The 24,731-nt window shown below is 39.1% G+C and overlaps 1 protein-coding gene and 3 non-coding genes across 4 annotated transcripts; all 4 read left to right on the top strand.

The window, feature by feature from the left end:
• The first annotated feature begins 7,262 nt into the window (after window positions 1–7,262).
• LOC131253330 (uncharacterized) lies at window positions 7,263–11,585 on the top strand. The gene is made up of 5 exons (XM_058254291.1): window positions 7,263–7,409; window positions 7,864–7,975; window positions 10,648–10,709; window positions 10,803–10,861; window positions 11,404–11,585. The coding sequence occupies exons 2-5, from the start codon at window positions 7,899–7,901 to the stop codon at window positions 11,419–11,421; spliced, it is 216 nt and encodes a 71-aa protein (XP_058110274.1). The 5' UTR covers window positions 7,263–7,409; window positions 7,864–7,898; the 3' UTR covers window positions 11,422–11,585.
• On the top strand, window positions 9,388–9,468 carry LOC131254455 (small nucleolar RNA SNORD25). The gene has a single exon (XR_009175568.1). It is a non-coding gene; the product is annotated as a small nucleolar RNA SNORD25 (small nucleolar RNA).
• LOC131254466 (small nucleolar RNA SNORD25) lies at window positions 10,058–10,136 on the top strand. Its single transcript, XR_009175581.1, has one exon. It is a non-coding gene; the product is annotated as a small nucleolar RNA SNORD25 (small nucleolar RNA).
• On the top strand, window positions 10,433–10,574 carry LOC131254658 (small nucleolar RNA snoR136). Its single transcript, XR_009175780.1, has one exon. It is a non-coding gene; the product is annotated as a small nucleolar RNA snoR136 (small nucleolar RNA).
• Window positions 11,586–24,731: the final 13,146 nt, after the last annotated feature.

Here is a 24,731-nt window from a genome sequence, read left to right as displayed (position 1 = left end):
CCTCACCCATCAATACTCCCTCACACGCAATTCCGACAGCCTATTTCGCATATTACAATACTTCCTCAAACGGTGCAACTCCAACGCCTTTTTGGCACATCCTAACTAATGTAGTGTGATGCATGGTCATGTTAGCTAAGTGATTAATTATACTCATTCACATGGTAAGTTTGGGAAGCTAGGGTACCTCCCTTTTTTACATTGACCCAAATCAAACATTAGGCATCAGACAATCGCAGTGGTCCTACTCATAGGTTCTGGATCCATCTAGGTTCATCACTCCTAGTTAAACACATATGAAAGGCAAGTTGCAAGAAGTTGTGCTCACGGTCACTACGGGAAGGCTTGTCACCCCAGTGTAGGCTGACAGCACTAACACGGTATCCCATACCATTATGCCCGGCTCATGAGTCTTAGTTGCTCATTGGTCACTATGGGGAGACTCGTCACCCCAGTGTAGGTCAATAGCTCGGACACGATGTTCCATACCACCATGCCCGACTCATGAGTCTTAGTGGATCATGGTACCATGTTAAAGTGGATCTTTACATTGGTGAGGGGTACCTTAGATTCAAGCAGTCACGTCCATACATGGTAAACACACAATAGGTCATCGGTTCATTAGGCAAGCTCGATTGGTATGGGCGCACGCTGACTTAATCGACATAGAGCGCATAAGTGCCCCTCGTGGCTTAGCCACTGTCAACCATCGTCGTGGGACTCGTATTTATCGAGTTTACCCAAGGTGGCAAGACTAATTTGGCCACCCAAACAAGGACTTTTACTGATTGCCTAAACTACGTTTATAGCCTCAATCCTACTTAAATGCGGCTAACAATCACGTGTAATATTTATCTAGCATTCAACAAACAATCCATGTGGATTTCACATGTGGACATTTCATCAAACACATAGACCATGCTAATACAACATGCATTTATCAATTGATTTCATAGAGGAAAATATACATACGCATAAAACAATGAAGAATCCTACCTTAATACTTGTAGTAAATACAATTCATCAACAATTTCTCATTTAAACAATTTATTAAACACATAGACTACATTAGTTACAACATATGTTTTATCAATTCTTTATACAGAGAGATCTACATGCATATGACAATGATGAATCCAAGATTAGTAATCATGGCAAGCATTAATCATTTTCTATTGCTCATTTAAACATTTCAACAAACACATAGGGTGCATCATTTATTTATCACAGTTCATAGGTGTATCTCATACAGAAATTAATGTATTTAAGACCAAACGGTAGCAATTAAGACAGACATAAATCATTAGCTGTCATAAAAGCATTGATAAACCACAACCTAAGCGTTTATAGTCCGCACCTTTCGTTAGTATGCTCGACTCGGATTCGGTCCAAATTCTACGTTTCTAAAAATGAAACGTTGGGCACCTAAATGATGAAACTGATTAGCTAGGTTGACGAAAAACTATCCTAGAGCTCTACCTCGATATTAGGGTTGGTATTTTTTACCCGAAAATCATAGCCGAAAGAGGTTTGGTAGTGCAATGGGGCAGTGATTAAGCACGTGGATTCGTGGGAGAAGGTTTCTGCAATGATCTCCCAAAGTTATCCTTCTCTCTTCCCTCTTTTCTCCTCTCTCTCCCTCTAAGGTTTGTGAAATTCGTATATGGGAGAGAGAGGGTGAAATGTGGGCTATTTATAGCCCTAGATTTCATGCAAATGGCCCCGGGGCCACTTTATACATTGTTTATACCCCGTGGGCGGTTGTTTCTGATGAACAGGGCTCATAGGGAGGCCCATGACCCATCTATGTCATAGGGTACGTTCTTTGACAATGGATCCATGTTAGGACACGATTTTTGTGCGATCAAATAAGCTGATCGACCGTGAAGAGCCCGTGTCAGATCAACGGTCATACGTGTCTAATCGGGGCCACGGTTATACGGATGTGTGCAGGAAAAATTTCTTTCTCCATGTGTGAAGTTTGATCACAAACCAACGGTTAGAAATCCTCAACTTTGCGTAAAAGCAAACGACCCAATTCACTTAAGTTTCAGTTCATTTTCTAAGGATATTCGCGTTTCCATGCACTTCACTCATGGCTCAAGTTGGGCGTTTCTGGACACTATCTGGGCTTGATTCCCACAATGGTTCTCAAGCCCAACAGGACGGACATCTTCCTATAATTTCGTGGTCATTGGACCCTCGACGTGCAGTTTAGGTTTGTTACCGAGTTTCAATGTACTCCCGAGGGCGACAGGCCCTTAGGATTTCTTCTAGGTCTTAAGATGACATTTTGCCAATGGTATTCATGGTTATAAACCTTCCCATTTGTGAAAATGGTGACCCAAGCTTAATCCACCAATTATTTAGTACTTAACTAAATTCTATCTAAATTATGCGGCAGGATGCGATCCTTGGGTTGTTTTGCCTGAGGTTATACTCGGGTCTTTGTACGGATTTTTCTGGGACGTTACAAGTATGATCGATGAACTATTTTATCCAAGTTTTATGACCTTTGTGTAACGTCTTGAAAAAATCTATACAAAAACCCGAGTACCACCTTAGACAGAAATCACTTAGGACTAAATCCTTTAGAAATTAGACGAAATTAACTAAGTGCTAAACAAGATTAGCTGTGAAATTAGCTTGAACTACTTTAAATATGAACTGCAAGACCCAAAACTTATAGAATCATTAACACTACATTACCCTGAAATCTAGGATCAATCTCTAAACTGGTTGCTCTCGGGAGCGCATCGAAACTTCGTATCAGACTTGGACCGCGCGTCAAAAGTCCGATTTCTCCAAAATTTATACGGTTATGACCGCCTTGTTGGACTTGACAACCATCTCAGAAATTAAGTCCTAAAGGTATCCAGAAGCGCATAACATGAATCTAGAGCAAAGTGTGTGAGAAACGCGAATATCTTAAGGAAATAAACTGAAACTTAAGTGAATTGAGTCATTCACTTGCAGGCTGAATCTAAGGATTTAGACAGTCAGATTTTGACCCAAATACACCCTCGGATCAGGGAAATTTCCCACCACAGGTCCATGTACTCATGGCCCTGATCGAGCGACGATGGCTGTTAACTAAAACTGGTCCGCCACGGTCGATCCATAAATTCGATCAGACTGAAAACTTAGCCTGACCTAGATCCAATGTTAAGGAGCTTAAGTCCGACCGCATGTGGAAAAGGGGCCTCCAAAATAGCTCCGTTGGACCGAAATGGCCACTATTTGGCTATAACCTAAGTATACCATGGCCCTGGGGCCATTGAGTTCGGTTTTGGGCCTATATAAGCCCCTTAAACCCTCTCTCTCTCTCTCATTCCATACGAATTTGAAAAACCCTAAGAGAGAAAAGAGAAGGAAAGAGAGAAAGTCAAAGAGTGAGTTGGCATTTGTTCCTGGGATTCAATCCCGCCACTCCTCGTGCTTAGCTACCACTTCTCTATCGCTATTCTGGCGATTCTGATTCCGTTCTTGGGTAAGAAAACCTAACTCTAATTTGTTTTAGGGTTTCAAATAGTGTAAGTGATGAAATAGCTAACTTATTTCATGCTATAGGTGGTCGTCGTGTCGTAGACAAAGACTTGACATACAAACTGAGTTTGATGCTCGTTTATCAGCGAAAGGTGGGGATTATAAATGTTTAGGTTATGGTTTTCAAGGTTTTCAATGTCAGTAATGTTTTATGACTAGCTTGATTGCTATCACATGTGCTTGGATAAGAGGTTTTCCGTACATATGCTTATATATAGACTATGTTAATTTATAACGCATTCCATGTGTTTGTTGAAATGTTTGAATGAGTATGGAATTTGGACTTGTGCTTGCCATGATTGTTCGTCATGGATATATGATTGTTGTATAGGTGACAACTCCTTGGTGAAAGGATTTGCCCTAATATATGTTATGACCAACATACGTCATGTATGTTGTAGTATGTAGTCTAAGTGTTTGTAAAAATGTCTAAATGAGTAAATATTTAGTAAATTGTGTTTTATATGGGTATTGAGATAAGATTCTCAACTACCTTAGCTATGCGTATAAATTCATTCATGTAACTTAGATTATTTGATGTGATTTACGTATAAAATGTATAGGTGTGAAAGCATGTTTATTTGTACTTCATAAAGATGCTCAAGTGTTTCCCTTATTTGAATTAATTGTTTAATTGCTGATATGCCTATCACATATGCTTTCCTATTATGTTTAAGTATGTTTGGGACTGCTACATAGTCCAGGCGATCGGTAAAGATTCTCAAGTTAGTGGCCGAGGTCGTTCCGCTACATCAGATGTGTTCGGGGAATTCGAGTTGTACACAGATTTGCCGACAGTGGTTAGGCCACACGGAGTGCTTACGCACTCTATGTTGAGCAAGTCAACGTACGCTCGTACTAACCGAGCTTGTCAAGTAACCCGATTGACTCATTATATGTTCACCATGTATGGACGCTACTGCTTGAATCTAAGGTACCAACTTACCAGTGAAAATCTCAGTTAACCTTAGTACCTCAATCCGATAAGACTCATGAGCCGGACATGGTGGTGTATGAGACACCATGGTCGAGCTGTCGGCCTATGCTGGGGTGACAAGTCTCCTCGTAGTGACCAATGAGCAACCCAAACTCGTGAGCTGAATATGGTGATGTATAGGACACTGTATTCGAGCTGTCAGCCTATGATCAGGTGACGAGCCCGCAGTGATCTCGAGTATACACTAGGACTACGTTAAGGTGACGAGTCTTTCTGTAGTTACCTCAAGTATAAACCAGGCCTGTGTTGAGGTGACGAGCTGCTCCGTAGCAACCTGGAAACTGCTTATCGTATGTGACTACTAGGATTGACGACCCTAGATGGATCAATGTTTAGATATATGATATAAAGGGAGGTGCCTTAGCTTCCTAATCTTTCTGTATGAATATGCTTAATTAAGAACTTAGCTAATCACGCACATGCACCGTATTGCATGTGCCTTTGGCGTTGGAGTTAAGCACATCAGGAGTGTTGCATGCCGCGATCGTGAGATGTTGTCGCAAGAGGGAGTATAGGCGAGGGCATACATCATTAACACATATCATCCTTGCATTAACCAGAGTAGTTAGGAATGCTTGTTGTATTGTTTTATCATTACTGCTTAACTGAATTGATAACATGTTAACCTTTGCTTTATAGTTCCATTGAGTTGATCACTCACTCCCACGTTTTGGGACGGTGTTTGAACACCAACCAGACCCTGTTGTAGATGCAAATGATGGCGATGCTTTCGAGGCAGAGCCGAACTTTTACGATGATGAGAAAGAGTTCTCCTATATGCATCTATCGGGCGGGTCTATGTAGACCGTGTTCTGATCGACGGGGTTGCAGGTATGCTGTCTAGATGCCATTACACTTATCATTTTACATTTTGGAGCACCCATGTATATTCATTTTGTCCATTTTGGGAGTATACATGTATATATTTAACCTGGTAACATGTTCATACTTTAGAGACTTACAACAGTTTATACATTTTATATAATTATCACAGTCTTCCGGTTACGTAATTTAACTATCTCTGAAGTATGATATCTTGTTTGGTATAATCTCACTCATGTTTAAGGTACTAATACAAACAACATTTAATCATCATTTTCTATGTTGTATAAGTGATGTGTTGAAACTCAGGAGTTGGGCTCCTGCTCGACCCTTGATTTTCAGGGCATTACACTTTGTATGACAAATGAACATTACACCGAGAAGTTTTTAACAATCACCACCATTCCTCAACCACCCGAGATCTGGATGTATACTGGGGTCATTTGGCACCATGGATTTGGGGGGATTTGAGGGGATTTCAAATCCCCTTGGATGTTTGGCAGCATGTAGTAACTGAGGGTTTCAAATCCCCTTAAAGAGGGGGTTTGAAATCCACGCGAGAGCTTGGATTACACCTAAAATCCTTTTAATAGTTGCATGTGTAACATATGTGTCACCGTATTATTATTGTATTGGGCACATGGCCCACTAATGATATCCAAAAACAATTAGTTTATCAATTGTATCATTATAATTACTTTAATATGATAATCAACATTGTCCATGTAAATCAACAGCTAAAAATTGTTGGTTAGTCACTTGGACATGATTTTGTGCTTGTGGCCCATCCAAGATTTAAAATTTCATCATTTTCGAGCGAAGCATATATTTCAACAGGCTTATTACAATCATTGTGTCAATAATTACATAGGCCACTAATTAAATATATTAAAGTTAATTTAGTAATTAAATTCAAACCACTATAAATATACTATGTGTGACTAATTTTGGATCAAAGTTATTCTCAATTCAGGGTGCCAAACACAATGGGCGGATTTCAAATTCGGGGTTTCGAATCCACGCTTCGAAACATGCCTATATTGCCGTAAAACAAGGTGTAAAACAGATGCGCGGATACAATACATACGCAGTCGGAGGCCCATCCAATCCGCTGCCAACGCTGCTCATCTAATTAATGCTCTAGGATATGCCTATTCATCAAGATCTTCACCGTTCATCTATAAGGTCCGGATTAGATGGGCAACATGTTAAAAATCAGTGATATCCTCGCCATCTACCCCACTTACGGTGAGGGTTTTCTTGTCTAGATGATGGATCATTGCGAGGTGGGCCCCAAGCGTCGCCCACTCGCGAATTTCTTCGTAGGATGACCTGAGGCGCGGGTACGAGAACGGACAAAACTCAGTCAGATCGTGACCGTGGAGCTCACCTTGATGTATTACTGAATATCCACCCCGTCAATCCATTTTTCCAGCTCATTTTAGGATTGGGGTCCAAAACCGAAGCGGATCCAAATCTCAGGTAGACCACACCACAGGAAACAGTGGTGATCGACAATTAAAAATTTCTTAGGAGCTACAAAAGTTTTAGATTAAGCTGATATTTGTATTTAACCTTTATGTAAGTCTGTTTTACCTTATCAACAGGTTGGATGGCAAATAAACATTATGGTGGGCCATGGAAAGTTTTTAATGGTAGGCCTTCGATCACCACTATTTCCTAGGGTGTGGTAGTCCTTAGATTTGGATCTTCTTCATTTTTTTTACCCGCTGATTAAAATTATCTGGAAAAACCGATGGACAGCATGGATATACAAAAAATACATTAATGTGGGCCACGATCCCAACCTGACCAAACTCGGTCCGATCGACCAGACGCAATCCACGCCCAACCAAGACGTCACCTGTCGCTAGAAGCTTCGCCACTAGGGTTCTGCTTCGGAACAGCTCCTTCGAAGAATCCCGACCGTTGATATCCAAAGTCCCATGAGAACCGTTCCTTGGTATCCCGCTCGCCTATAAAACTCAGCCCTAAGACCGAACCCTCATAAGACGCCTCCAAAACCAGGCTAGGGTTTTTTCAGGTATTCATCACTTCCTCCAGTCCTCCCATTTTTCCTTTCTTCTCATAAAGCAAGGAGCGATAATCATATTCCTTTTTCCCCCTCTCTCAATCAAGATTTTCTTCCAAAAGTGTATTTGATCTCTTCTCTCTATCAAGGTTTTCTTCCAAACGTGTCTTTGATTTCCTCTCTCAATCAAGGTTTTCTTCCAAATGTCTCTTTGATCGATTTCCTGATCTTGGTATTTCACTTTGTTTGACATCTGAATCGAGAGTTTCTACCAAATATGCCTTTTCTATTTTTTTCGATCTCGGTGATATTAGATTACCATGTTCGTATCTTTTGTTAATCATGATTTGTTTTGAAATGCTTATTTCATTGATTTTATGATCTGGTATTTATATATTTCGCTACTAGATAGCGATTTTCTGGCCAAACTACCTTTTGATTGATTTTCTGATCTGGAAAATGTTAGATTCTGCAAAATAAAGTTGAGGAGAATCACATGCCATGGCTGGGGGGAATTTCATGAACAGAGTTCTTTCTTATCTCGTCAATGAAATTGTTGTCAATGGTCTTGCTAACAGGTATATGGTTTGTAACAATCTCTGCGATCTCGATCATTATTTTTCTTGATTATTTGAATCTTGGGTTGATTTATTTATTTATTTTTCCTTCGGGATTCGATTTATTATTAGCTTCTTAATCTGGTCGGCGGGATTTTTTAAGTTCCTGATCGACTCGTTCCCTTGAAGCAATACTAAGATCTCGGTTTTTCCCAATTTTTATTCTGTTATGATTTTTATCGTTGCGGATCTTGGGAATGTTGAGTATATATACTTTATTTGTACTTTGATCTGTAATCCGAATGTGGATGCTTCTGTAGTTAATGTCCCTTCTTGTCAATCTATTGGGTCCCAATGTGGAGGAAATATGGATGTATGATGTGGGTCCATCTAATGGATGGTTTGGATTGCTTAATGGTGGGTGCCTTAAAACTTAGGTTAACTTCCATGTTATATGCTACATGGGGTGGCGTTGTCCATTTTGTATTTGATAAAATGCTTCATTATCTGGTCATTGTGGATATGTAAATTCCCATTGGACTCGTTCCCTTGAAGCAATATTGATTGTGCGTCTTCTCCTCTCTGTTAATAGCCTTCGTTTCGTACTCGTTGAAACATTGGGGGAGATTACCTACACTTTTCCACGTTTGATGTTGTATTCTCACTAAAGCTTTAAAACTCGCTAAGGTGTTGTTTGGACGTCTGTACTTTTTTTTAGTTGTAAACACATTACACCTGAAAAGAGTTTAGGTGTAATCGGTTAACATGTTATTCCGTTTGGCTTTTAAGTGGTAATCTGTTGGCAGGTAAACAGATTGTGTGTTTGGCTAGCTTGTAAAGTCTTTACAATGAATAAAGAAGGTATTCATACCGTAGAGCTTGGGCGTAAAACCTTCCAAAATCTGCAAATCATACAAGAAAGATTTGATTTTTTATGGACCTAAGAGAGTAAAGCATGCACACATTGAACGGATTGGATGTCTTCCACCCATCACAGTGGGCCCCAAATGCAATCTATAAGTTTTAAATGGTGGATGTCCCATCTTTCCCTCCTGTGGTCCATTTGATAATGGGTGAGCTGTTTTTTTAGTGCCACAGGGGAGCATCAAGGTAAGTACATGATGGATAGATTGGATGTGCCATACACGTTATGGTGGGCCCCATATATCATGAGTGGATATTAACCATTGTATTCCAACAAGTTTAATCCCTTTTAGCTGTAAAGACTTTACCTAAAATATGAAACAGGGTTTTTACCAGGTTTTAGATTACAGTTAAAAGCTGTAAAGTGTTTACAGCAGCCTGTAAAGCCTTTACAGTCGAATACATGCATCCTAACAGCCCCAGTAATCAGATAACCTGTAATCCCTTGCCATTTAAGGACTTTACATGCATCCAAATGACCCCTAAAGCTTTAAAGTGTTCTAGATTTATACAACAGTGATGAGTCTACAGATCTGTAATGACTTGCGAAAATGATCGCAGTTTAAGAACATCTAAGGGACTGAGTTGTCATGGGCCAATTTCAATTGAATTCATTTTCTCTTGGATCTTAAATCATTGTTTTTCTTTTTTTAAAAAATCTGTTTTCTTCAATCATGTGATGAGGTAGGATCTGTTATTCTCAGTATGGTCATCTGAGATTTAAGTGTTGGAGCTGATTCAATATTCCATCTTTGATGGTTCTTTTATCCCCCTAAAAAAGAAAACTGTAGTCTTCAATTAACATCTTTTTACTTGACAAGTTGTTTTGCATTCTCAAAGGATTTTGCATTTGGTGGGACACTGGGGGTTTATGTTTGTTATTTTGCTATTTCCCTACTCATTAATTGGTGTTAGGATCTATCATCCATATATTGGGTTACTGTTTGTCAAGTATAACTATCAGTGTGAGTGTTTTTTTTGTGGGCCATACTTTGCTGGCTCACCACTCAAAAATGGATGATTTGGATCATGGTGACATTTGTATGTGTTTGAACTTGGTGCAACACTGTAATTAAACCTGTGCATGCATTGTAGGTCAGATGAAATCCCTGTAATATATTTCATGACCCTTAGTTTTGCTTTTTTATTTTTTAGTGGGCATTAATTTTCCATTTGCCATATGTCGATGATGACTCCATAGACCTGTACCGAATGCGGAGATGATCGCAACAAAGAACATCTAAGGGGCTGAGACTTAAAAAAAAATAAAAATTTCCCATGTGAATGAATTGGAGATCTGCACTATCTATACTCTCCTCTTTTTTTTATGAAAGCACCCCTTTTTTTTTTTTTTTTTGTTTTGAGATTAGCTATCATGGTTTGGCTTATTGTATCAGCCTGGTACAGCCGTTTTTGACTGGTCTGGTGCTGCGAAACAGATTTCCAAATCTTGTCAGCTATTGTGAATTGCAGTTGCAATCTGGTGCCGCGAAACAGATTTGCGAATCTTGTCAGCTATTGTGTATTGCAGTTGCAACAGTTTTTGTCAATATCACAGCTTCTTTTGTGTATTCTTTTGGCTGCTTGAATGGTTCCACTCTTGCAGCTATTCATTGAAGTGAAGCAAAAAGGAAAGCTCCCCTCGCTATCCAATGCAGTGTTTTATGTTGTATTTGGACGTTGGGAAGCAACACATAAAAATCATTATATTTTAAAACCTGAATTTTCTTTATTCAGCTGATAATAGGATCTTCTATTTGCTTTTTCAGTCCATCCTTCCAGAGGTTTGCAGTGAGGACTTCCAAAACAATAGAAGACATTTCTAACCAGGGTAATGCAGAATGCTATTTTCACCATCTCCAATGTGTTTGTGTAGTGATCCATTCTCATCTAGAGTCTTAACAAGAGTTCTTGCTGGCTGCAGCTCTAAAGAAAAGACAAGAATTAACTGAGCAGTTGAAGGATTTGTCTAGGAACATTGAGGTAAATAAGAACTGTCCCTTCCCATTTTTGCCCTGAAGAATGATATGTTACTTCCAAGACTAAGTTAATGGTATACAATATTTTTCAATTTGTACAAATGGGAGCTGTGCTTTAGTTTCATTTGGATTGATGGATCTTGGGACACAGATGCAACAACCAAGTGGCTGTCCACCCTCCTGATTGGGCAAACTGAGAAACTCTTACGCCCTTAGGAAATTAAGGGCCTATTTGATAGATGCCTGAAAGTGACTCCATCTCATTTAAAGCTAAATCCTAATTATTTATTAGAGATCATAATTGTTGGTTAATCCAGATTATTTTTAATTCTAATCAAAGATTCAAAAAACAAGATAATTTATTAGAGATCATAATTGTTGGTTATCCTAATTATTTATTAGAGATCATAATTGTTGGTCTCTAATACATTCTGAAAATGAGATGCACTTCATTTTTAGGCAACTGCCAGACAAGCTCCAATGTTCTGTCCTTGTTGTTTTGTATTATTTGCAGTTGTCCTGACTATGGTTGGTTTGTCCTTGCAGTCTGGGAAGGGCCGATGAAGCAGAAAGTGGCGTTTGTGCATATCATTTTTGTTTTCCTGAACAGATCTTATACACCGGTTACATAAATGTTGATATATTTTTGTAGTGGTATTTGCCACCATACTGAATCATGCAGGCTCATCCTTGTGCTTTGTTGTATAAATTTTGAGACATTACGGTTCCTTAGCAGTGTTGAATAATTCCTTTGTTTTAGGGATTGTAGGTATCCATTTTTATTAATTTGAACCAAGTTGGGTGGGTGGGATGGTGTTTTAAAGCTTAGGGGGGGACCTAAGGAGCATTTAACTTTTATGTAGCAGATTTTACTCGGGTAATCAATGGTGATGATTTTACTCCATTCCCTCACCCAATAATTGGACTATACTGGTAATGACGGGCTAGGATTTACTCCGCCTGCAACATCACACAAATATATATATATATATATATATATATATATATATATATCTGTGTGTGTGTGTGTGTGGAAAAGGTACTATATGCTCGGCCTTATTATACCTTCCATGAGGTCGAGTGTTGGCAGCATGTTATTGGTTCGGATGGTGAAAATTTTAAACAAATGAGGAGATTTTATAGGGAAATTGGAGAAACAAAACTGGTAAAACAGGTTATTAAATATATCCATCTACCTCTCTCATGCATATTTTCTGCGAAAGCCTTGCCCCCGTCATTTAAACCTTCTTAAGGCCCACTATGATGTTTATCTGATATCTAACTTATTTATAAGTTAAGACACGCATGAAAGAATGGAAAACACAAATTTCAGCTTAATTGAAAACTTTTGTGCCCCTTCGAAAATTTTAATGGTGGGTATCACTTCATCCACTGTTTTTTGTGGTGGGTATATTTCAGCTTTGGATATGACTCATTCTTTTTATGCCTTAAATTGATATCTCCGAATGAGTGGACATTATGGATATAACACATTCATTATGGTAGGTCTGGTGATGTAACCTGTTGTAGCTAATTTGCGTCTAGCTAGCATTGGAGTCCATCGCAACTTTTAATAGGATGTTAATTGTGTCGTCCAAACGGGTAGGGCTTTGTGGGGCCCATTGTGATATAACTGTTTTATCCTCACCATTCAAAGATTTTCTCATATCGTTTCAAGTTATAATCATAAAAATGAGGCAGGTCTGTAGCTCCCGTGGACCATAATGAAGGAGGTTGGACTGATAATGTGGCACTCACCATTGAAACCTTTCTAAGTGCTAACATTATGTTATTTTACCATCCAACCTATTCATAAGGTCATGTAGACGTGGATGAATTGAAAACACAAATACCAACATGATTTGAAACTTCTCTAACTCACAAGAAGTTTTTAATGATGGACGTTCAATCCCCACCTTGTAGTCCACTCGAGCCTTGGACCTGCTTCATTTTTTGGTTCATATATTAAAATGATTTGAGAAAATCTTTGAACAGAGTAGATAAAACACTCACATCACGTTGGGCTCCACAGAGCCCTTCCCGGACGGAGTAGGACGCGCGTTCCTAAAGGAAGTGGATGCAGGCGGATGAGATATTGAGAAGTGGACGCAGACTGCGTCCTACCTCCACTTGTCTCTAGCCCCGAATAGGCAGTCCTGTAGGTGGGCCTACCATAATGTATCCGTTTATCCAAACTGTTTATCCCTTTTCTAAGATTATATTAACGCATTAACTCAAAAATGAGGCAGATCCAACGCTCAAGTGGACCATACCAAATAATCAGCTTGGTCGCATTAAATGCACAAAACATTAAAGGATAGTTGCATTAAATGCAAGAGTCTTATATGGTGTGGTCCATTTGAGCGTTTGATTTGCCTCATTTTTGTGTTAATGCGTTAGAATGATCTTAGAAAGGGTTGAATGGCTTAGATAAACGGATACATCATGGTGGGCCCGCCTATAGAACTACCTGTTAGGGGCCAGAGACGGGCGGGGGTAGGATGCAATCCGCGTCCCTAACAAGTTGAGTAGCAAGTCGGCTACTGAAGTTACGTCACTGTGGGCCCCACTATGATGTATGTGTTGTATCCACACTGTCCATCCATTTTAAGATATAATTTTAGGGCATGAGACAAAGAATGAGGAAGATAAAAATCTGTAGTGGACCCACTACAGAGAGTGATTCCCACCCTTGGAATTGTCCCAAGGCCACTGTAATGTTTATTTGAAATCCAACCTCTTCAAAAGTTAAAAAAGACATGAAATAAGAGAAAACACAAATATCAGTTTGATCTAAAACTTTCATGGCCTTTAGAAGTTTTTAATGGTGGGCGTCGCTGTCCCCACTCTTTTCTGTGCTGGGGTCCACTGGAGCTTTGGATTTAACTCATTCTTTTGGATATTGCCCTAAAACGATCTCTCCAAATGGATGGAAGCTGTGGATGCAAAATATACACCATGGTGGGGCCTACAGTAACATCAACAGCGGATTGTGTACTGAGTTACTCAGGTACGCTTTTATCGTACTGAGTAAACTCAGTTGAGCCAACTGTGAATGTATGTGGTTTATCAGCACCGCCCATCCATTTTTCCTGCTAATTTTAGGGGTTGATCGCAAAATTACAGTAAATCCAAAGCTCAAGTGGACCATGCCACAGGAAACAGTGTGGAATAATGATTTCCATTGTTAAACCTTCCTAGGGCCCACATTAATGTTTATTTGCCATCCAACCTCTTAATAATATCAAAAAGACATGGATGAAGATAAAACACAAGCATCAGCTTGATCCAAAACTTCTATGGCCTCCAAGAATTTTTCAATGGTAGAGGTTTAATTGCACTATTTACTATGGTGTGGTCCACTTGAGCTTTGTATATGCTTTCTTTTTGTTCTCAAGACCTAAACTTATCTGCTAACATAGATGAATGGAGTGGATAAACTAAATAAATAACGGTTGGCCCACAGAGTTTATGTACTAAGTTATTTAGTACGCAATCCGCTTCGAATATGTGATTGCACTTGAAGCGGATAGAATTAGTGGGAATTGAACTTCTATCATTGTGAAATTCTTGGCGTTTCAGGGTTGCACTGTTTTCCGTCACGGACAACCATAGTGTTTGTGAGAAATCCATCCCATCCATCAATTTTTCAAGATCATTTTAGGGCACGGGGACAAAAATGAGCTAGATCCAAGACTCAAGTGGGCCGCACTAAAGGAAAAGGTCGGTAGGGAAATTTCTACCGTTGAAATCTCCCTAGGTCAAAAGTGATGTTTCAATTGCATCCATACCGTTCATAACAATATTCCTACTGAGATGAACTGAAAACAAAAATATTATCCTAATTAAAAACTTCTGTGGCCCCACGAATATTTCAAATGTGGAGGTTCAATCCTTACGTTTTCGGCCCACTTGAGTCTTGGATCCAACTCATTTTTGGCCTCTTGTCCTAAAATGATATGGAAAAATGGATGGACGGGGTAGATTTCTCAAAAAAAAAAAAAAAAAAAAAAAAAAAAAAAACAAAGACCACGGTAGGTCCCACATAAGTTTTTAGCACAAGGTTTTTGGCATAAAATAAGCGTGAGGGAGATAGAGGTGGAGGGATATTTTAATAACCGGTTATGCCAGTTTTATTGTCTGATGAATAACGTAGCATTTGACCTTATGGAAGGTAAATTATGGTCGAGCGTATATAACCTTTTCCTATATATATATATATATATATATATATATATATATAAATCTATCTGCCCTGGAAGACCAAACGACCAAACTTGCCGGTTTTGGTCGTCCATGTGATTATGAAACTACCATCAGGTCTTATCACAGAAGTGCCTTGTGATATCCAGAAAAGAGAGAGAGTGGAACAACTGGTGTTTTATGCCCGCTCTCGTTTCAGTACATTCTGAAGTAGCTAAAATTTGCACTCGATCTAAATCGTTTTACAAGATGAGGAAGAGGATTACTAACTATCAAACTCTTTACAGTTTGAGAAAGCTGATTTCTATGAGATATTTTTCAGTAAACCACTTTTGTCTCTTTTTAGATAATTGGATTTGAATTTCCAAATGGCCGTAGATCTCAACATATACATCCTCGTAGCAATTATGGAGGGATGTTATCCAGCAGACCTCCAGGCATGTTGTTGTTAATGGTAATAACAGACGTAGCAATCTTTCCATGGTGCATGAGGCACGAAGATGTATTGATTAGGTTCCACATCTTGCAGGACCCTCTATTGTCGCCGTTAAAAAACGTGACGGACGGACGGTTTTATGTTTTCAAAATTAATCCATCTGTCCCCGAGGCCTTGGGGAGCGGATTGGATACTTAACACTTCAGTAGCCAATACGCTCCTGTGAAGTGACGTGGTGAATTACAATTGGTTAAATACTAATAGCATGTTCCCTTACAATTAATGCTCTTTTCCTTAGAGTTCTGTTACACGTCTCTCCGTCTACCGTTGTACGCACTTGACCACATAATGGTAAACTTTATTTTCAAGTCATTTTTTTCTTGGCTCTTCTGCTAGAGTGATGTAACCACTTTTCATGGGCGCCACCGTAATGTATGTATTGTATCCATACCATCCATCCATTTCGTGATATCATTTTAGGGCATAATCTAAAGAGTGAGAAATGTTCAAATTTCAAGTGCACCCCGTTGTAGAAAATAATGGAATTGAATGCCTACCATTAAAACCTTTCTAGGCCACTGTAGCTTTCGATCAAGTTAATATTTATGCTTTACCTTATTCCATGTCTTTTTTAACTTATAAAAAGGTTGGATCTCAAATAAATATCATGGTCGGCTCCAGAAAGGTTTCAACGGTGGCCATCACCTCCCACTATTTTCTGTGGTGGGGTCCACTTAAACTTTGGATCTGCCTAATTCTTTTGCTTACTTCCTAAAATGATCTTTCCAAATGGATGGATGGTGTGGATACAACAGATATATCATGGTGGGCCCAAAAAACTTGGTGACGTAAAATTCATCTAGTTCAGAAGCCAACCTCCTTCCGTTTCCGATTCGTTTCCAATTGCGGCCAAAGCCATCCTCATGAACTTCTTTGGACGGCAAGCCTGGTGGGGCACACAATGATATTTGTGAGAAATCCACTCGGTCCATCATTTTTTCCATATATAAAAAATGAGGCAGATCTAAAACTCATGTGGGCGTACGGCTAGGAAACAGTAAGTGGGGGAAATTCCTGCAGTTGAAAAATTCCTGGGTCCACCATAATATATATATGTCACCCTTATGGTTTGTGAGATCATTCCTACTGGGATGAAATGAAATTATAAAAACATTAACATAATTCAAAACTTTTGTGGCCACTTAAATATTTCAATGGCGGAAGCTTAATCCTCACCTTTTCCTATCGTGGCCCACTAGAAGTTTGGATCAATATCATTGCTAGGTCCATGTTGTAACATAATCTAGAAAAACTGATGGCCGGGATAGATTTATCAAAAACATTACGGTGGGTGCCACTTAAACATGTTACTACTTGTAATACTCATGTGACGGCATTTTTGTAATTTGTAGAGGATGAGACTTTTAATTCTTTAGATTAAATAGAGTTGGGACGCTGGTTGGCTGCTAGTCTTGCTACCGATGTCACGTCATCACGTTCTTTGGGCCCACCATGATGTATGTGTTGTATCCACACCATCCATCCATTTGGAGAGATCGATTAAGCGAGTGAGAAAAAGAATTACGCAGATCTAAAGTTCAAGTGGACCCTCACCACAAAAAACAGTAGAAGGTGACGGCTACCGTTGAAACCTTCCTAGGGCTGACCATGATGTTTATTTGAGATCCAACCTTTTTATAAGTTAAAAAAGACATGGAATAAGGTAAAGCATAAATATTAGCTTGATCGAAAGCTTCTGTGACCCAAAGAGGTTCTAATGGCAGGCATTTAATTTCTATTGTTTTCTATGGTGGGGTGCACTTGAAATTTGTATCTTTCTCACTTTTTGCATTATGCCCTAAAATGATATCACGAAATGATGGACGGTGTGGATACAATACATACACCGTGGTAGTGCCCATGGAAAGTGATACTGTCACTTCATTAGGGGAGAGAAAAGAAATGAGTAGAAAATATCGTTTACCCCTTATTTGGTCGGAGTGCATGTACTGGCAAACGGAGAGAGACGTCTAACCGAAACTCCAAAGAAAAAGCATTAATTATGAAGGAAACATGCTCATGGCATTTAACCAATTGGATTTCACCACGTCACCTCAGTAGCATTTTAGCTACTGAAGCGTTCAGTATCTAATCCACTCCCGAGGTTTTGCAGCTGATTAATGGGTGCGGATTGGATACTGAACACTTCAGTGGCCAAAACGCTACTAAAGTGACATGGTGAAAAACAATTGGTTGAATATTACTAGCATGTTCCCTTGTAATTAATGCTCTTTTCCTAGGAGTTCCATTCTACGTCTCTCTCCATTTGCCGGTGCACGCACTCAACCACATAATGGTAAACTTTATTTTCAAGTCATTTGTTTTTGCTGTGGTCGCTATTGGAGTGACTGAAGTGACGTCACCACTTTTCATAGGCATTACTATAATGTATGTATTGTATCCACACTGTTCATCCATTTCTTGATATCATTTTAGGGCATAATCCAAAAAGCGAGAAAGATCCAAATTTCAAGTGCACCCGGCTGTAGAAAACAACGGAAATTGAACACCTATCATTAAAACCTCTTTGGGCCACAAAAGCTTTTGATCAAGTTAAGAGTTAAGCTTTACCTTATTCCATGTTTTTGCTACTTACAAAAAGGTTGGATCTCGGATAAACATCATGGTCGGCTCCAGGAAGGTTTCAACGGTGGCCGTCACCTCCCCTATTTTATGTGATGGGGTCCATTTAAACTTTGGATCTGCTTAATTCTTTTGCTTACTCCCTAAAATGATCTCTCCAAATGGATGGGTGGTGTGGATACAACACATACATCATGGTGGGTACAAAGAACTTCGTGACGTAACATCCGTCCAGTGCAGAAGCCAACCAGCTTCCGTTTCCAATCTGTTTTCAATTGCGGCCAAAGCTATCCGCGTGAACTTCCTTCCACGGCAAGCTAGTTGGGGGCACACAATGATATTTATAAGAAATCTACTCTGTCCATCATTTTTTCCCTGTCATCTGATAATATAGGCTCAAAAATGAGGCAGATCTAAAACTCATGTGGGCCGTACGGCTTAGAAACAGTAAGTGGGGGAATTACTGTGGTTGAAAATTTCCTGGGTCCAACATGATGTATATATGTCATCCATATGGTTCACGAGGTCATTCCTAGTAGGATGAACTGAAATTATAAAAACATTAACATAAGCCAAAGCTTTTGTGGCCACTTGAATATTTCAATGGCGGATGCTTAATCCTCACCTTTTCGTATCGTGTGGCCCACTAGAAGTTTGGGTCAATATTATTGCTAGGTTTACCTTGTAACATAAGTAACATAATCTAGAAAAATTGATGGCCGGGATAGATTTATCAAAAACATTACGGTGGGTGCCACTTAGACACGTTACTACTTTTAATACTCCTGTGACTGTAATTTTGTAATGTTACTGCATTTTTGTAATTTGCATAGGATGGGGCTTTTCTTTAAATTAAATAGAGTTGGGACGCCGGTTGACTACTGAACCATACGGTAACTATTCTTGCTACCGAAGTCACATCACCGCATTCTTTGGGCCCACCATGATGTATGTGTTGTATCCACACCATCCATCCATTTGGAGAGATCATTTTAGGGAGTGAGCAAAAGAATTAGGCAGATCCAAAGTTCAAGTGGACCCCACCATAGAAAACAGTAGGAGGTGACGGCTACCATTGAAACCTTCTTAGGGCCGACCATGATGTTTATTTGAGATCCAACCTTTTTATAAGCTAAAAAAGAAATGGAATAAGATAAAGCATAAATATTAGATTGATCAAAAGCTTCCGTGACCCAAAGAGGTTTTAATGGTAGGCATTCAATTTCTATTGTTTTCTATGGTGGGGTGCACTTGAAATTTGAATCTTTCTCACTCTTTGCATTATGCCTTAAAATGATATCACGGAATGGATAAACAGTGTGGATACAATACATACATCATGGTGGCGCCCATGGAAAGCAGTGATATCTAGGGAAGCGATGAAAAGAAATGAGTTTAAAATAACGTTTACGTCGAGTGCGTACACCCGCAAACGGAGAGATCCGCCTAACGGAACTCCAAATAAAAGTGCATTAATTGTGAGGGAACACGTCCATGGCATTTAACCCATTGAATTTCACCACTTCACTTCAGTAGCGTTTGGGCTACTGAAGCGTTCAGTATCCAATCCGCTCCCCTGATTGATGCATCGCTTGCCATTTGTCCTGTGGAGGGTGCTCTACCTTGCCAAGACCTGCTCCACCGTTTCATCTCTCCAAGCTAATTCTCTTGTAATTTACCTGCGATGTCTAATACTCAAAATGAGCAATGCTGTGTGGGGCCCCACCGTTGATGCGTTTGTGAAATCTACTTGGTTCGTTATGTATGGTCCTCTATTCTCTTTGGATCCCAAAAATAGTGATGATCCAAAATTCAAGTGGGCCGCACCACATGATTTTGTAGGTCGTACTATGTAAAATCAGGGCTAAATCCTAAAAGAAGTGTGTTGCCCACCTGAGGTTTTTGGAATTGGAGGAGGGATTATTTGGGTTCCTAGTAATATACCAGGGGTCAATATTATCAATGGATTAGATAGCATATTGATGGGCCTCACAATGTTATAGAATGTACTCATTCGACAAATGCTGCAGTGGTTATCAGCCCCCTTTTGTTTGTTTTACATTTCCCAACCGATTGTCATTAAGGCTGTTCATGAGTCGAGCTAGCTCGAAAAACTCACTCGACTCGGCTCAAGTCAGCTCGGATTGATTCGGCTTGAATAGCCGATTCAAGCCGAGCCAAGCTAATTATTCGAAGCTCGAGTTGAGTTCAAGCTAAGTTTGACCGGAGGCATTTCAACTCGACTCGACTCGAAGCTCGAACTCGAGCTCAACTCGGCTCGATTAATAAATATTATATATATATATATATATATATATATATATATATATATATATATATATATAAAGTTTTAAGTTTAAACTTTAAAAAAAAAAAAAAAAAAAAACCTAGAGTCTCTTCTTGACCATATGCACCCCCTTTCCCTTTCCATTTCTTCTCTTTCTCTACCCACTGCCAGCCGCACGCCTGCCCAAACCACCACCACCAGTTTTCATTTTAGCTCCACAATAGTATGATTTCAATCTCTTGAGATCTACTTCTTGGGCGAGAAACCCAAGAAATCCGAGATGGGTTCTTCTCAGATTTGTTAGAGCTTCAAGGAAATCCAATAATCTGATTGGCTAGAGCTCTTTACTTGGATTTCTTATCTGTGTTCTGCTCTGTTTCTTTTCTAGTACTTGGATTTCTGCTGGTGGAAGAAGATCAAGAACAGATTAGTTCTTACAGGTTCCTCATCCGATTCGAAGCTTTGTTTGGTTTTTTCATGGGGGTTTGCTTTGATTCTCTTAAGATTTTTGAATTTTTCATCAATGGAGGAGGATCAAGAACATAATCCATTACACTCTCACCCAACAAGCTCGAGCTCGACTCAAGGTAAACTCGACTCGACTTGAACCACTAGCTTGACTCGAACTCAACTCGACAGCTTTGGCAAACAAGCCAAGCTTCAATGTTGAGCTCGAGCTCTTACTCGAGTACATCATGGACAAGCCGAGCCGAGCTTGGCCCACATTAACTCGGCTTGGCTCGATGCCCACCTCTAATTGTCATCAGTCTAGTTTAGTTTCACTTAATAACGGTAGAAATAAAAACCAGTACTCATTCTATTTCTTAACTTAAATGAAAACTAGGATTAATGACCTTTCATTCCATTTCTTAACCTAAATATAAGGGTTTTACCTGTATGTAAGTGTTTGAAGCATAGGAATGTGCTGCAGGGATCTAAGTGGCTTCTTTGTTTATGTTTTTTCTTCTTCGTTTTTTTTTCCTATAAGAAATAGAGACGTGCAACAAATTGCCCACTCTTACATACTGCCCTAACATTGGCCTCATTTGGCACCATGGATTCGGAAAATGCGGATTTAGAAATCCCTTTGATTTGAAACACCCTGAATTCGGCATCCTCTTATTGTGTTTGGCACCCTGGATTCAGAATTTGTGTGATACAGGAATTGTTGGAAAATATATTGAAAACATTGAAAATAAAAATAAAATAAAATAAATTATTTTTTGAAAAATATGTTGAAAACACTGAAAATAAAAATAAAATAAAATCAATTATTTTTTGTTTCACCAATGTAAAAATTATGCTGTCCTTAAAGTGTGATTCGTCTCCTTATTAAAGCATGATTCGTCCCCTTAGCAATTGTTGATGGGTTACACCTTCGCTGGTAGTATAGGTTGCACTTTTTCATTTGAAATTTTTTAAAATCATTTTGACGGCAAAATGAAAATTTTGAATTTTTTAAAAATATTTTTTATTTTCAAAAACTAAATTTCAACCGAAATAACTATGCACTTAAATGATATGGATTCATAATCTGGTGGTCCAAAAGTAGCTATGTACTTAAATTATGTAATATATATACAGGAGCTTGAATTCAATTACTAAATTAACTGCAAGAGTGATGTACAGGTACATGCACGCACATGCCTCTGCATATTAACTAGCTTGTAAAGTAGCTTGCACGCACATGCCTCTGCATATTAACTAGCTTGTAAAGTAGTGCATGCTTCAAACTTCAGATATCCGTTCTGTTTGTTTTGAGCCTTTCTAAGCACACATATCTGTAGTAGAGCACATGTTGGCGCCACATGTGCCGGAATGACATGATAGGTTTGTGAGATCTAATCAAAATGATACTGCGATATAAAATGACGGTTCATAATAAAACATTTAGTGCTCGTTTCAATACTGAGGTCCTGGTATCGATTCCCTAGTGGGGGTGGCTAACAGTGATGGGTGATCTAACAGTGGATTGTACTAACAAGCTAACAAAAAAATAAAAAAACAAAACAAAAAAAAACCTTTAGTGATCGATATGATTTGATATTAGATTAATATTAATTTCAACATCACATGTTCTTAAATATTTGAAAGCATTTTTTACATAAATGCACCTAAAGTTCTGTGAAAGTATGAAACTAACATCCCTTTAAAAAAATTTATTTCGACAAAAGTGCCTTGCATTAAGCCTTGTGTCACTAAAGCCCCTATACTCTTTTTTTTTTTTTTTCCTACACTTCAATTTTCTTTCATGCAATCTTTTGTTGTTTTTTATTGATCTCCGGTAATCTTCTTGTAATCTTTTGTGCTTTTCAAGTATTTGATATGTAATAAAGGAGTTATAGCTAGTATGTGAAATCACATTATGCTAGAAATGAATGCGAATGCTAGCATAGCCTTTGTACCCAATTTTGAAAAGTCAAGTAGTATCCAAATAAGAAGATTCTAGTCTCATTTGAAAGCTCATTGAATTATCTTTCCAACAAGTCAAAGATTGCCACGATCCTACCTACAATGAGGGAGTTATGATCATTTTCGTGGGATCACATGATGCAGGAAACAAGATCCAACATTTTGTGATGCCACTATGAACTTTGGGCCCACTTTTAAATGGTCAAATGATGTCCAAATGAGATGATTTCAGTCTCATTTAAAAGATTGTCGAATTATCTTTCTAACAACCCCAAGATCATCTTGATCTGACTTGTAGTGAGGGAGTTATGATGTTATTGTGGGATCGTGTGATATTAAAAATGGATGCGAAAGTAAGGCTGTACTACATCGTGTTTGCATTGGAATGCGAGTGTACTCGTGTGATCCTGCAAAAACGGTCATAACTCCCTCGTTATGACCTTTTTGGTGAGATCAAACAATGTGGGAAACATGAATGACCACGTTCGCTTTCAGTACACTGTCACGTTCCCTTTCAATACACGTTCGCATTCGCAATCATTTCCAACATCACACAATCATACGAAAACAATAATATTTTCCTCATCATAGGATGGATCAGGGGGATCTTGGGCTTGTTGCAAAGATAATTTGACTGCCTCTCAAATGGGGCTGGAATCATCTCATTTATACACCATTTGACCTTTCAAAACTTGACCCAAATTCACAAGTGAATGTAAAGTGTTCAACATAGACTTTAGACCTAGTTTTGAAACGTCAAGGGTATCCAAATGAGATGATTGCAGTCCTATTTGAAAGCTCATCGAATTATCTTTCCAACAAACCCAAGATCACCCTGATATGACCTATAACGAGGGAGTTATGACCGATTTAATAGGATTAGGCGATACTCAAAACGGGATAGAATGGTTCACGACTACCATCATGGACTTTGCACTTACTTTTGAAAGGACAAATGGTGTCTGAAAGAGCTTATTCCAGTCCCATTTAAAATATTATCGAATTATCTTTCCAACAAGCTGAAGATCACCTTGATCCAACCTGTAACAAGGCTATTATGATTGTTTTTGTGTGATTGCGATGTTAAAGTCGAATACGAATGCAAGTACACTCACATCCCAAACATGAACACGAGCACATACCTTGTGTTTGTGTAATGACCCTGAAAATTTTGTGCTAATCTTTCCTTAGTAGCTTTTTGGGGTAATTAGCGCTTAACTCGATTGCTTATGAAATTTACATCAATCACTTTAAATTGTATCTGCATGACTCAAAACCTGTAGATTAGTTAGCCCTATGTTACTCTGAAACCTGGGATCCATCGCTAAAGCCAGTTGCTCTTGGGATTTTTTGGAAGTTCTGGATCGGACCTGGACCGCGCGTCGAAAGTCCGATAGCGATGATCTTAGGCTGTTGCGGTCACCATGTTGGGCTTGACCATCACCTCAAAAATCAAGTCCAGAGGATGTCCTGGGTCGATTTGTTTGAGTTCGGAGTGAAGAGTGTGAGAATGGTTGGAAATTTAATGAGATTTTATGAAATCTGAGTCGTGTCGCTTGCGCGACGATTTTAAGCAATCTGACCGTTAGATTCTTACCCAATTTCACCCTCTAATCAGGGAAGATGCCCCAGGCATGTCCTTGTGCTTGTGGACCTGATCGAGATTCGGTGACTGTTGAATTGAGTGTGGTTCGCCACGACTGATTTGAAGATCCGGTCGGTACGAAAACTCAGCTTGACCTAGATCCATGGTCAGTGAGCTTAAGTCCGACCTTTCATGGTAATAGGCCCACCGGAAGTGCTTCGTTGGATCGTGAGAGGCCGGTTTTGGTTATACCCTAAGTATACCTTGGCCCTGGGGTTATTTTCATCAATATTAGGCCTATTTATAGA

The sequence above is a fragment of the Magnolia sinica genome, chromosome 8, assembly GCF_029962835.1.
Source record: "Magnolia sinica isolate HGM2019 chromosome 8, MsV1, whole genome shotgun sequence".
In the NCBI taxonomy this organism is placed as follows: Eukaryota; Viridiplantae; Streptophyta; class Magnoliopsida; order Magnoliales; family Magnoliaceae; genus Magnolia; species Magnolia sinica.
The sequence above is the reverse complement of the archived record's forward strand: the minus strand, read 5'-3'. Positions and strand labels throughout refer to the sequence as shown.